The following is a 14,052-nucleotide window of genomic DNA, read 5'->3' as shown; positions in this document are numbered from 1 at the left end:
AGTCTACTAGACAAACACCCTGACCCCTTATGGGGAACGATGGAATGCCTCAGTCTTAGTCACCCATCAGGACTCTCTGACTAGTAAATGTCTATGGAGGAACGGACTTCATTAGCATTGCCATAAAGCATCAGCTGAGTGTGGTGTTTGAGCAGGAAAAATATCACATGACTGACAGCAATGGCAGCCTCCAGGTCTGCAGATTTTCTGTTTTAGCTTCTCCCCTGGAGTTAATTAGGAACAAAATGAGATAAAACCAGGTTTGTGCTCATGGAGAAAAATATATATTTTTCAATTAGAGTTCCCAGTTAATGTTATTTTGGCCATCTCAGGCTGTAGTATCCAACAGACGTTTAGCGTGTGAGTCGGGGGGTCTCTCAGACCCCGTTACTCGGGGGATTCCCTGACTTCGCACACAGCTTTGCCGCTCCAGGGGAGAAGCTAAAACAGAAAAGCCGCTGCCCTCTGTGTAAAGCATCCGAAGAGACGGACATCAAACTCTAGGGTTTTAGCAGAGAGGAAGCAGACAACAAAAAAAAAAGGACAAAAATATATACTTTACAAACAATGATTTAAAGGTCCCTTTAAGTTTTCTAGAACCTTTTCTGGATGGCTCGGAATTTTTGCCCGAGCCCCAAGACGCAACCACTTCAGCCCACCGCAGGTTGACACCTTTGCAGGATCTATCATCTCGAGAGGCTTACCAGGGGCCCCACCAAGCGGCTTTTGTATATTCTCTGGATCTCTGTTTGTTTTACTCGGCTTGTATTTTATTTTTAAAGTCAGGTTCTCACAAGAAACCCCGGGATAAAAATGACAGAGTGCAAATATTTACATTCGGAGATGTGTCACCTTTGGCAGACACAAAAAAAAAAAGAACATTTCACGATCCTCTCGCTGGGGGGAAATTATTCGTATTCTTGTCTGTCGGATCCTGCGCAGGGCAGAGTAGTTTGCAAATGTCAGACACAAAAAAATTTAAAAAAAAAATAGGGTTTTTTTGAGAGCGATGAGTGAACGAGATCAGTGAACGAGATAAAGGATAAGAAACTTTCTTTGCTAAAGAATTGTTTGGTGACACCATGGTAATGACATCACAAGTACCATTGCATCATTGGAAGAACACATTTTATTCTAACGGAGCGCTTAATGAGAGGCTTAAAGGAATTTTAAGTTATTTTACCGATTGCTTAGCAAAACCAAAAAACTAAATTCCCCATGGGGAAAAAAAACACAATACTATTATTCTGTACCATAAACAAACATATAATCTGCCGGCAGATCGGCCCCATGCGGCCCCCGTCTAGTTTTCCTGCTGTAAAGACTGAAACCTTAATCAGTCGTTGGTCTCGTCTTAGATTCAGGAGCCGTATGTCTATCCCATGCGTGTTTAAATCCCCTCACTGTATTAGCTTCTGCCACTTCTGCTGGGAGGCTGTTCTACTTATCTACCACATCTCAATATAAGTACAATAGTTATAAACAGTACATGGCAGTTCTCCGTAAGCCTTAACGCCATTAGACAAAAATAAAAACGATGTGCGATGGTTCCCAACCTTATTGAGCTTGAGAACCTCTTTACAAATTCAATATCATTGGAATCCCAGAGCAGCTATGGGTTACGTGATGAGCGTGTTGGGTGTTGGATATGGCCTGTGGGGGGACATACGGTAAGCAGCTGCTTTCAAGCATGTTTACCGTCACATGGCATTATTGAATATGGAGAATATACAATATACAATATACAGCCGCTCTGTGCCACATACAAGGTGGATGCTCAGAGGTCCTCCTGAGTTTGGGAACCACCGCTGGTGAGACACATGGCGATCATGGAAGACGAGGCAAGGAAAAGCAGTAGTAGTTCTGACTACAGAGGCAGCGGATCGCCATCATCTATACACACACTCCATTATCATAACGCTCCTACCGTTTTGTTCTTCCAACTCGTTCCCGATATCCTGGCCCATCAGTTTCTGTCGGGTTAAGATGGAGGAGAGGGCCTCCAGGCCGGCATCTTGTTCTGAAGACACAGAGAGAGGTTTAAGTGATGGGAAGATGGGCACGGATTTACATCACATGCAGCTGGGCTTGCCGGTTTTTAAAGGGCACATATATACCGTATTTCACGTGCCACTAAATAAGTCTCATTTACATGGCCCACCTCGGTGGCCATATACAAAAATACTATATGTTCCAGGGCCTGATACCTAACGTGAGACGCACATTATCAGGACATATGCAGGTGGATCAAACGCCCATTTACCGCTTCTACTTTTGGAGTGCCTTTGTTTGAGTTTAGAATTAAAATGCATCAGCCCTTTCGGCCTCGGATTGGGACCTGATTGAATTAACATGAAAGAAACCGGCGAACATGCAAATCTGCGCATGGCCAGCTATGGATAACCAATTGTGAGCAGGATAATTACCCGATGACCCTGGGGAATCACACAGACATTCGAGAATTTATTAATCGCGGAACGTGTATGGGTACTGAATCGCTAAGTAGAAAGAATTAAAAAAATTCTGATTAACCTCTTAATTGCGTAACAACTCTTGCTGTCGTGCACGAGGGGTTAAAAGTCCGGAAAACGAGGTGAATCCGCCGAGGGCTTTTGTCACCCCAGCGTCTTTGGATTCCAGGGCTCACAAGAAGAGACAACTTTGCAGCCGCCAGATGCACCATAATTACATCTTCTTATTTAGAAAACTCTGGGGTTTTTTTGTTTTTTTCTTCTCCCCCCCCCCATTCTTTTAATCAAGCAGCTCCCGACTCCGAAACGTTGGAAAGATGAGAAAGGAGAGGCATCTGAAGGCTGCGGGAAAGCCGATGGGGGGGGTGATGGATGTTTAGGAGCCCAGCTGGCAACGAAGCGATAGTCGCCGTGCCCACCAAATGCTAACAAACAGTCGCACCCACCCATCAATGAATTTTCATCGCAAAATTATAAAAGAGAAAAGAAAAAAAAAAGGATGTTCAAGCTAACGGCAAAAAAAAATTAATGAGTTTTTATCCTTCTGATCGCCGGTGAGCAAGAAGGATGCACTGTAATTATAGATATTTTTTTAAACAAAGATTTGTTGGCATTTTTAACGGATAAACTAAATGGCATTATCGGTGTGAATTATTATACAGAGATGCCAGCTTTTTTACAAATATAACAGAAAAAAAAAAAATTCACATCGTGCATTGCGGCCCCTAGATATGTATATATTATATATATTTAATGTCCCTCACCTTATTAATCTCTACTACTTCTGCTGGGAGGCTGTTCTGCTCATCAACCACCCTCTGAGGTAAGCCCTTACATGAAAATCATAGGCAAACCAGTTCTTTAAATTTGAATTACCTGCTATGATCCGCCGCTGATGCTCCTGAATTTCCCCAAACCCAAGTCCTCTGGTCTCCTCCGGCTCTTCCAAGACCCAGGGGTTATGTCGAGAAGGCCTTCCGCCACTCATCAGGCTCGACCTAAGGAGGAACGTGAGAAATGAACATCGAGTAGCAGTACAAGGTCATCGTTCATTAAATACATAGAATCCAGATATATTGTAGCAAAGGACGCGTCTCTTATATGGAACGCAGAATGTTTACTGTACAGAACCTTCCAACTTCCGCACGTTTCCAGAAACCCTCAGCCTTTTTTAATCTCCCTCTTTACTGAGGATAGGAAAGGTTGTTCTCTCTGATGTGCTTTATTTGATAAGTAAAGTTCAGAGGCTCTTTATCACTCCCATCACACCTATCTCTCCCATCACTCCTGTGTTCCAACGGCACGTTGTATTCCCTGACCCAAGTTTAAGTTTAAAAGGATAAATGATGGTTTGAAACCCTTTTGCAATTATCTTACAGCCAGAAATGTCCTTGTTTATTTATGAAAACAGCTGAGTGACCCCAAACTTTTGAACCACAGTGTAATAAAATGTGTTTACCATAGAAAGAAGAAAAAAACTATTTTAGCTGTTGGCGACATACTTAATTCCAAATACACGTGTAATTATTTACTGTTAAAACAGTTAAAGAACAAGGGGAATAACATTACATAGCTACACTCCCAGCGTTAGTATAAAGCACTACTGTGGATTTAACCCTTACAGATCCAAAACCACGTTCATACAATCATTGTTCAGTCTGCAGGTCATTATAGAAGAAAATAAAATTATCAGAACACACAAGCAGACCAATTCCGTTGTGTTTTGGAAAGAGACCGATGTATGTAACATAATATAGCGTTGGTCGACTATTCATGTAACCCATTTGTGCAACTTTGTATTTCTGTAAGTAACGCGATTCCAGGAGGCAATTAAGAAGGTGTGAAATCTTAATAAGTCTTTGTTTCCCCAAATCCCCAAGCGTAGACGGATGGACGAAGCTTATTTATCCTCTTTACGTAACATTTCATTTTTAAATATAACGTTGTTAACATGGCTGTTATGATTTCCTGTGAATTTTAAAGCAAAGACGTGTTGACTCGTTACTTACCCAGTTTTATGGTTATCAGTGGTATTTCTGCTTTTTTTTTTTTACCCAGTATTTTTCTATTATTTTAAGCTTAGGTGAACCTTTAAGACCCGTAATCAAACGGTAACAACCATCTATTATAATTAAATCACTTGGAACAAAAGGTTAAAATCCACAAACCTAATAAAATAAAATGAATGTAGGACAGGTGTGATGGCAAGCAGGTGTGAGTGCCCTGTAACGGCTTCTATAGTAATATGTTGTGGAGTACAGAGACATCTAGTGGCCAGTTAAGGGAACTACACGTGAGAATTCTCATACCCACACACAAACATTTACATACAAAAACTGAATCTGTCGACAGATCAGGCCCATTTGGCCCGTCTAGTCTGTCCGTAGATGCAGTCCGTGGTCTTGAGGCTTATCTACCGGTAAGTTCTGGGTTTCTATGAATTTACGCTACAAGTTTTTCCAGGGTGACATCTGAGATTGCTACAGCACAATACACTCGTACGGTCATCATTATTAATAACACTGTGTCCCCAAAAATTAAAATTCATCAGATGGTCCCCTTTGAAAGTCTTCTATTAATTTATCACCACGTCAAGACCGTACAGAGTGATTTAAACACAAGTTACTGCGAGTCAACAAATCATTTCAATTATTTATAAAAAATGCATCAATTAGTATAAAAGGATATAAAACCAGAAAGTGGGGACATCCAAAACCAAACTGCCCTGGTCACCCAGCAGGACTCCCCTCATCTTGGATCCCTATACTCTCTCCCTCTCTGATACTAATCTAGCTCCAGTCATTACCATTTTAACTGGAAATATGATCTTCTTGACATGGTTTAGTAAGCGCTTTCCCACAGGACAGGCTAAAACTTCCTCCGTCTCCTCTGTTCTGCGCCGAGCTCGGCTTTGCTGGTGTGAAGATTAAAGCTTATCCAATTAGCCACCTACTGCCTCCGCCGATTTAATCACTTAATTCTTTGAAAGCTCCACGGTGCGCTGGAGTGTGCACATACCTTTTGACCGCGGCAGCAGATTTAAGTCATTATCGGACTTATCAATGCGTCCAAACAGAAGACGTGAATTTGTTTTACCCAAAATTCCGTGAAGATTTCCCACTGAACTTGGATTAGTCGACCGGCGCTTGAGAGGCAGGCCACACATTAAGAACCTTTTGCCCTTTGGGGGGGTTGTGATTGACAGGAGAGGAACTTTTTGGTAAACCATGTGATGGACCCGTCCTGAAATATCTCTACATGTCTGTCTAATAGAAATGTATTAAAAAAAGATAATAGTCCTATATAGTATTTTTGGATACTTTCTTATCAAGAACGGAAACCAATTCTTAAGGATTAGAAGCTATAAACGTAAGCAACGTTACCCCAAAAAGCATCCATAAACTATGTTCCATCATACAATCTCTACAATCTCATCTGGGGTGGAGGTCTTCTGTAAAAGATGAGAAAACGCGCTCGATTTAGCGCAGGCGTGCTTATAACACCCTAGAAGTTAAGTAAAAACTCCCTTCCGTTGCATCTAAGCCTCTGGTCTTAGATAATGACCTTTTTTTTTAGATCATTATGGTCCACAGCTTAATCACTAAAAGTTTTGATAGCTGGGAGATATAGAAAGGGTAGGGAGTTTTCCTTTTGGTCGTCAGACAAAGGATCATCTCGGACTCATTATAATGGGGCTGATCAGAGGAGCCGTATCCCAAAGCAGACATCGGCTCGAAGAGGGAACAGAAGGCCAAAAGTGAGCGTAGGTCTAACCCGATACTTTGTTGCCATAAGAAATAAGAACAAAGTGTATTAAGAGCCGCAACCGTCATGCTGAACAAGAGCTGCCGGAGCTCAGTGAATGGTGACCAAACAAACTCACATTAATTCCTCTAATACCTTCCAACGAGAAATTAAACCGGGACCAGGAACCGCATCTGATCAGCAGAGCGAGAAGCAGAACATGGGACGCCGGGGTCCGAGACCTCCAGGGCCTCGGGACGGAAGCTGTCGGCTCAGGTAAGGGGGAAACGAAGGATGAGATGTGAAAGGCCCCCAGCTTGTAAATACAGGGAGAGATCAGCCGCACCGCTGAGCCGGCCTGGTCACACTGTCCATTTTATTCATCGGGAATGTGATTGTTTGGGGGTCTCAGAATACGCCTGATCTGTATCGACAACATGCAAGTTCATGCGTGTATATAACATGTGTGTGTATATAACAAAACGCGCGAGCTCTCCACGTGCCACAAAATGAAAGAGACGTATCAGGAGGAGTAGGCATGAGAAATCAGGGATTCGATTATTCATAAAAATGGCCACCTGCATGAATCAGCCCCAAATCTAAGGTTTTTTCGCTTTATCATGGTTGGGTTATAACTTTTATTACAATTATGAATTTATCATCGTGGGAATAACCCTGCTGAATCCGATAAGTCTTCGAACCTCCGGCTAACGGGTAGCGACAAAGAAAAAAAACCTGTAACGTCTGGTTATTGAATCAGACTGATGACATCATTTTCTGATCTCATTTTTGTTTTGTACCTCAAGAGCAGGAAGGGGGATGACCAAGCTGGGTAGGTAAGGAAAGGCTCTGAACTTCAATTAGTCAATGAAGGGATGAAAATTTACCAAGGGTGCCCCCCGAAAAGCCCCGGCAGTAAGTTATCCCTTCACTTTATGCTCCCAATATGTTTGCATTTTGGAGAGTTACCCCAAAAAAGCCAAGGGCGTCAAGAAGCCAAGATGTGACGGGCACCTTAAATCTCATGGCACATGTTAATCCACAACAGATGATATCTTAGAAACCTTGTGTCTTGATTTCCATTTAACTCTATCCACATTTCCAGGACTCCTACGCTGCTTTCCACGTACCTGCGCTCTCAAAGCTCCACTCTCCGGGCCCAAATCGCACCGTTTCTCCCGACACCCTTAATTAACACTTCCCCCTGTTGAACTTTACTGAGTTCCGGCTTAGGAAAAAGCGCTGTACGCTTCCCAGGTTTCTGATTTTTTTTTCACCCCCTCCCGTCCCCTGTCCCACCGGGGGTAACACCGTCTCACATACACAACCGGCAATTTTTGTTTACATATCATCTCAGCCAACGCAGATGATACAACATCCTCCGAGAACCAACACAGAATGAGTCACGGCTTGAGAAATAAAACAACGTTTATGCCACATTTCATTTACAAGTTGGCCATCACTGCTTTAAGCGCTCAAAAACATGAAAACGATGAAAACAGACCTTTAAATGAACCCAAAACACCATTTTTACTTCCGGAATGCAAAAAAAATGTTTCTTACGCAACTTAATTGCCGCAACGAGACAAATGTCCAACTTTATTAGTAAATCGCAGCTCCGAATCTTTTTATTTTTTTTAATGCACTCCCTACTGTTTGCAGATCTTGTTTGGGTAAATCTAATAAAAATATATTAAAAACACAAATCAGTTGTGTTCCAAAGAAATCTCATCAATCTAGAGAGGGGACCTGCTCCGGAACGCCATCATTTATCTCTCTCTGTTCCACGTCAGAAGGTTTTCTATTTCCAGTTATGAATTTAATTTACTTAAAACGATGCTGAAGTCTCACCTCACGACGTCGGGCTCTGCGCCGTCGTTTTTGAATAACATTTGCAGTTGCTTCTCTCTGGTGACGAGATCATCCACCATGTTCTGTCTACGATCCCCTTCCAGTTGTGTTCTAAGCAGATGACTGGGGTTAAGGAAGTAATGGCTCCTTAATGACAGGGTGCAGTAACAGGACTTAAAATCTAAAGCGGTGATTACTAAATCCTGCTTTGTAAAGGCACCTTGATGAATGCGTTGGGAGCCAACGGTTTACGCAATATGAGTCGTTTCCTTGTGGGATCTTTTCGGATTCTGAGTAAAATTATTTTCGGTGTGAAGAAGCCGCGAGTGGGAGAAAACGAAGAATCCCACTCGCTAACTGGTTACATCTGTCCCATTCAGCTCATCTTCACCATGAAGATAGCGAAGAGACCCCTCAATCCCACTATATATCTTACCGCTGGACAACCCTATGGAACCCCTTGATGGAGAATGCAAGTCAAGGATACATCTGACGCATTGACACGGATCTGAGCAAAGACTCCTTCAGGTGTTCAATCTTCCCATGTAGGTTCTGCGTGAGCGACCTCACGGTCACGTTCACCTGGAAGAAGAAACGGTTTAATGTGCGGTTTTACTGAAACCCACCATACAGGAAAAAAAAAACACCTTTCCATCACCCTGCACCATGATTTCCTCATCTCCGAGTTACATGAAACGTGTTAATGTTCATAATGTAAGCTTGCAGGCTAGATGGTGTCATTCCGCAACATCTTGGCCCTTAGCAAACAACCAAAAAACAGGCAGTCTTGCCCGAAGCGGAGGGTGATGCTCTCCAGCCGGAAACCATTACAAAATTCTCAGTCGGGGGGGGGGGGGGTTTGGTTAGATAATATTCTGGCAAAAATTTTCCATTGAAAAACAAGCTGAAAAAAAATGCTAGTTGTAAAGTTTGCACAGTCCACAGAAGATGTGACTAATGCTGCGGGTTGTGTTTCAGTGACAAGCTCCTGTTATGACCACAAACACCAAGTGGGTGTCTCTACAAAAAAGGCTGTTTATACTAAAGTAGAGCGAGGCAGAGGTCCTTTAATAACACACGGAGGTACAGAACACGGGACAGGGGGTATAAAAGAACTATTACGGAACATATTTTTTTTTACTTTAAATAGAAAACCAACGAAACTGGAAGTTAATGTGTAATTTCTACTTCCGTTTCTGCTGAGATCCTTTAGATCAGGGATGCCTTACTTGAGATTGCAGAATAGATCACATAGCCTCCAGCTCCCTCCGCTACTCCTAGGGTGGATTTGGGAAGGACTAAATAGATGGAAGTCTGAGGAACACCTCCATGGGACTAGATCTGGAGCGGACCAAGACTTTTTATTTTATTTTATTATTTATTTATTTATTTTTTAGAATTATTTTTTTTTAAAAGGAAGGGGGGGGTGTAAGGGTTCCGGATCAATAGAACCGTTCTGAAAGGGGCACGGAAATACACTGAGATACTTTACGCTGATAGAAATGTCAGGTGTCAGGTAGGCAGGTCTGCTTCCTCCAATCTAGAACGTTGACTTAACCTTTTCCGACTGTCAATTTGTAATTTTAACAAAATACATATAAACAGCTATTTAGCAGATATCTATTTATAGTGAAGTTTCCTACTGACCTCAGAGGGCTCTGAAAAATAACATTCTTTACCTGCAGTTCCAATTACAGTACTTGGAAGGGGAAAAAAAATACCCAGTCTGCGATCCAAACACCTGGAACTCCTAGCCCAATGTTTGCTACACAAGGACGATAATTATAAGGCAGATTTGTTTTAGTCCAAATACTACGTCTGCAAGAAAATGACATAAGGTCGCTGTTGAAAGATGGGGAAATTGAGAAGCAGACAAACAATCTTAGGATCCCAGAAGTTGGACCTCCTAAGAGCTCCACGTAAATTACTTATAACAATGCAGCTGCCGGGGTTAACAGTTTTGTGTGTCATGGCTCCCCATATCTCCTAGGCTTTGATAATCACGAACCGAAGATACATAATATACATGGAAACAAGTAATAGGTGCCTGCAAAGGCGCTGATTTATACCAATGCAGGTCTATTTTCATGCGCCAACCTTCTCTTTATCTTTAGATTGTGTATCGTTTTTGTTGCATATTTTGTATCATGTTTTGCATGTCAAAAATGTATCTTAAGCCCTCCCACTTAAAATTATGACATCATGGGTTGAAGGCTGAAGAAAGGAAGTAGGAGGTGATACTAAGATGTTCACAGCGAGCTCCTGGCCCATTAAATCTAATCTTAGAAGCTCTTCAAGAATACTACAATGTCATCACAACACTGTCAGCTTTGTATTCTTCACTGGTCAGCAGAAAGTTTGCCAGGTTCTATATATATATATATATATATATATATATATACACAAACATACATACATACACACAAGGCAAGTGAAGGGAAAGTGGCAGGTTATAAAAATGAAGACAACGCAACTACATTGGCTTGTACTTTACATTACAATAGAGGACGTTCCATGCAAGAAAGGTAAACCAGACCACATGAAAAATAAAAATGGTCCCTTGCTAACGGCACCTTTGGGAATTCTACTAAAAAATCCAACACATGCGGTATCACTTTTGGCAGTTTGTGTTATACGATGTTATACCGTCATTAATCCTATCGCGGAGTATAACATACCTTAACAGGATTCTCTCCGTTCCTCAGACAGCGATTGCGCTCGTGGATTTTCTCAGCAATCTCCTGAGCCAGGCCATGTGCGCTGTCATAGGCAGCCAACCTACAAAGAAAGTATGAAAAGTTGGTTTTCCATTGTCTTCAGAATTATGCAAAGATTTCAAAAATAGTTAAATGAGTAACAGAACAGCAGCAGGCACCAGAGGATTTGGGCAGATGCACAAAGTCCAGTGCTAGCCAACACAGAGAGGACACATTTCAACAGAGATACCCGGAAAAGAAATCACAGTTGTATAGACTCTGCATAGCCATTTTCCTGCCGCCCCAGACACAGGTAGAGATTTGCCCTTCAAGATCATCATGTTATATGGTTGAGAGGTTAACAAGGCAGTGTTAACTCTACAATCTGTGGGTAAATGATTGTGTATGAGTGGTAATAGCTCTACAGTCTATAGGTAAATGATTGTGTGTGAGTGGTACTAGCGCTATAATCTATGGGTAAATGATTGTGTGTGAGTGGTACTAGCGCTATAATCTATGGGTAAATGATTGTGTGTGAGTGGTACTAGCGCTATAATCTATGGGTAAATGATTGTGTGTGAGTGGTACTAGCGCTATAATCTAGGGGTAAATGATTGTGTGTGAGTGGTACTAGCTCTATAATCTATGGGTAAATGATTGTGCGTGAGTGGTACTAGCGCTATAATCTAGGGGTAAATGATTGTGTGTGAGTGGTACTAGCGCTATAATCTAGGGGTAAATGATTGTGTGTGAGTGGTAATAGCTCTATAATTTATGGGTTAATGATTGTGTATGAGTGGTAATAGCTCTATAATTTATGGGTTAATGATTCTCCTATTGGATCCGGTATTTTTTTTATCATCATAATTGTTACACTGTAACAGCAGATTCTATAGCTGTGTTACAATGACAAAATACAGAACGGACAATAAACCCAAGACATACTGGTACAGAAGGAGAAAAGGTCTTTGCTCTCCAGCAGACTACTTTACAGACTATTAGATTTAAAGCTCTCTAAACACATTAATATTAGACGGAGGTAAAAAAACACACAGGTCTGTTTAGTTAAAATGATTTCATACCAGATCCTGTTTACATAACAAACACACATGAATGCCTAGGTCAAAAAATAAAACCGAAGCACGTTTCACCCTTCAGATGCAAGAAAAGATGAGCAATTACACAAAAATAAGCCAAGCCCTCATGACGGTTACCATGAGGGGTTAACAACGCAAAAAGGGACATATTCACAAAGAACGGCATTAGCCAAAGAATACCCCAAGGTAAACTTTTTCATCTCGAGATATTAACTATGATATATGGAGTGTCTACTTGGCCCTTCTTGCAGGGGAACCAAGGACCCCCAAGGACCCCCTGCTCGCTCAGATGCTCCTGTGAGCTTAATGCATGCAGAGCAGGACCCTCCTCTCCTTCGGTTGCCCTATATCTTAACGTATTTGACCGATGATGTCATCAGATATCTGCCAACCTACAAGGAGCCGCCGCGGAACCTGACGGGCGACAGGAAAGGACATTTCTAGGAATAAATAATACCAATAAGTGTTGTTTGTTTTTTTTATTATGTGGTATGTATGGAAAAACACAAATCCCAGACCCAGTTCTCTGTTTTTAACCCCTGGCTTTCTGTGACAATGAGAGCATAGCTTTGGCCCTTGGGAGTTATTGCCTCCCCAGGAGCTCAGAATGTTTGCTGCTATATTACAGCGGTCACCATCCCTAAAATGTCTATAAAAACCGCAAGAAACAACATTATGAATAAAAAAAAATCTTTTTTTCTAAATAAATAGCTTTCTTAGGTCATAGAGTCACTTAAAAAAGTCCTAGTAAAGCCCCACCCATTAGTCTAGCCATCACCCTCTGAACAAAACTGCACCTCATTGGGGTATGTAAAGGGTTACAGCTGCAATGTGTAAAATACAGCTTTCTGGTAAAAATATGATTTTTCATTTCATGCCCCATATTATAAGCCCCAAATATGGGGACTGGAGGGGGCTCCTTGTTACCCTGCCTGGGGTTTCACTGACCCCCTGGTACAGCATGTGGTCCTCATTCTACTGCCACAGATAAAGGGGTCACCCTGGCTGGGGTGCACTGCCACCGGTGGCATGAGGAGAGAGGTTCACTTCTGACCTCCTGCACCTAAAACTGCACTAATTACCCCCAAAATTATAGAAACGTAACACCCCTCCAGAGGCGTGACAGCCCCATACCCCTCAGTCAGGCCTCCCTGGAGAAAGAGCAACTTACCACGGGTCGGGAGCCATAGCGACAAGAAACAGTTCTTTCACTTCCTGCTTGTACCACGTGACCGACGGCGCCCCCTCTGGGCCAAACTAGTGCAGTAATAACCGGGACTGTGCGAGAAGCTCTCCTGTTCGGGGTTTATTCGTGTGTATGGTAATAAGAAGAAATAAGAAAACACAATAAAAAATGCACAAATATTTTAATTAAAAGTCCTGCCAACCGAGTAATCTAAAATAATAAAATAAATAAATGATTCTTTCTTAATTTATTTTAAGGTCTTCCTGGAGCGTTTTAAGTTACTTGTCCAAATAAAAAACGAATTTGTTGTCATTTGTTGTATTGTTTTCATAAAATAAACGCCTGTAATCCCGATCGCTGTAGCATTAAATGCCGAGTATTGATGGTAAATACGCGGCTAACAATAGACGTCCCTATCCGCCGAAAAAACGTCTGCGATTTGGCACGCTGGGACGGTGTCGAAACCGCTCTGTTTCCGAGCGGTTATTATATTAAACTCGCTTATTGTTTTGCACTTGAAGAAAACGTCCTTGTAAAAAAAAAATAAAAGGTCATTACAAGAAAACAAAAACAGTGATTGGGAGGTTACGGAATCGCCCGCGGTGGCCCCTTGATGACATCGCACATCACATCGTAACCCCCCTTGATGACATCGCGCCGTAATTTACAAAACAAACAAAGAAAGAGAAAAAAAAACCTTTAACACCTGTATTTCTATTATTTCTTCCAGGGGTTTTAATCATAGAAACTACGGAAAGTTTCTAAAAAAGACTATTCGGTTTCTATGGCTACAGCCCATCGGCGTGTGCGTTTGTGCCACATGGCAATTAAGAAACCACTGGAAAAAATATGATCTGGGCAAAATGTACTTGACTGAGAGAGTGGTAGTTAAGTGGAAGAGCCTCCCAGAAGAGGTGGTAGAGAGTAATACAGGCAGGTTCTGGGTGTCTACTAGTAAACCAGTAAGAGTCATTCGAATGCTTTCGGTGTAACGAGTTCACAGCTCA

The 14,052-nt window shown here is 41.9% G+C and overlaps 1 protein-coding gene across 1 annotated transcript in view; it reads right to left on the bottom strand.

The window, feature by feature from the left end:
* The window catches only part of LOC149281952 (syntaxin-8-like), a 44,326-nt gene extending 31,279 nt beyond the window's left edge, over nucleotides 1–13,047 (bottom strand). Inside the window, exons 1-6 of the mRNA XM_089498845.1 lie at nucleotides 13,031–13,047; nucleotides 10,745–10,844; nucleotides 8,554–8,648; nucleotides 8,067–8,177; nucleotides 3,348–3,469; nucleotides 1,928–2,020 (exon numbers count right to left, since the gene is read on the bottom strand). Coding sequence (XP_089354971.1) covers nucleotides 1,928–2,020; nucleotides 3,348–3,469; nucleotides 8,067–8,177; nucleotides 8,554–8,648; nucleotides 10,745–10,844; nucleotides 13,031–13,047 — 538 coding nt within the window. The remainder of the gene's footprint in view (nucleotides 1–1,927; nucleotides 2,021–3,347; nucleotides 3,470–8,066; nucleotides 8,178–8,553; nucleotides 8,649–10,744; nucleotides 10,845–13,030) is intronic.
* Between the last annotated feature and the right edge of the window lie 1,005 nt (nucleotides 13,048–14,052).

The sequence above is a fragment of the Sceloporus occidentalis genome, unplaced genomic scaffold (genome assembly GCF_023333645.1).
Source record: "Sceloporus occidentalis isolate IW3139 unplaced genomic scaffold, rSceOcc1.0.p SCAF_126, whole genome shotgun sequence".
Classification (NCBI taxonomy): Eukaryota; Metazoa; Chordata; class Lepidosauria; order Squamata; family Phrynosomatidae; genus Sceloporus; species Sceloporus occidentalis.
The sequence above is the reverse complement of the archived record's forward strand: the minus strand, read 5'-3'. Positions and strand labels throughout refer to the sequence as shown.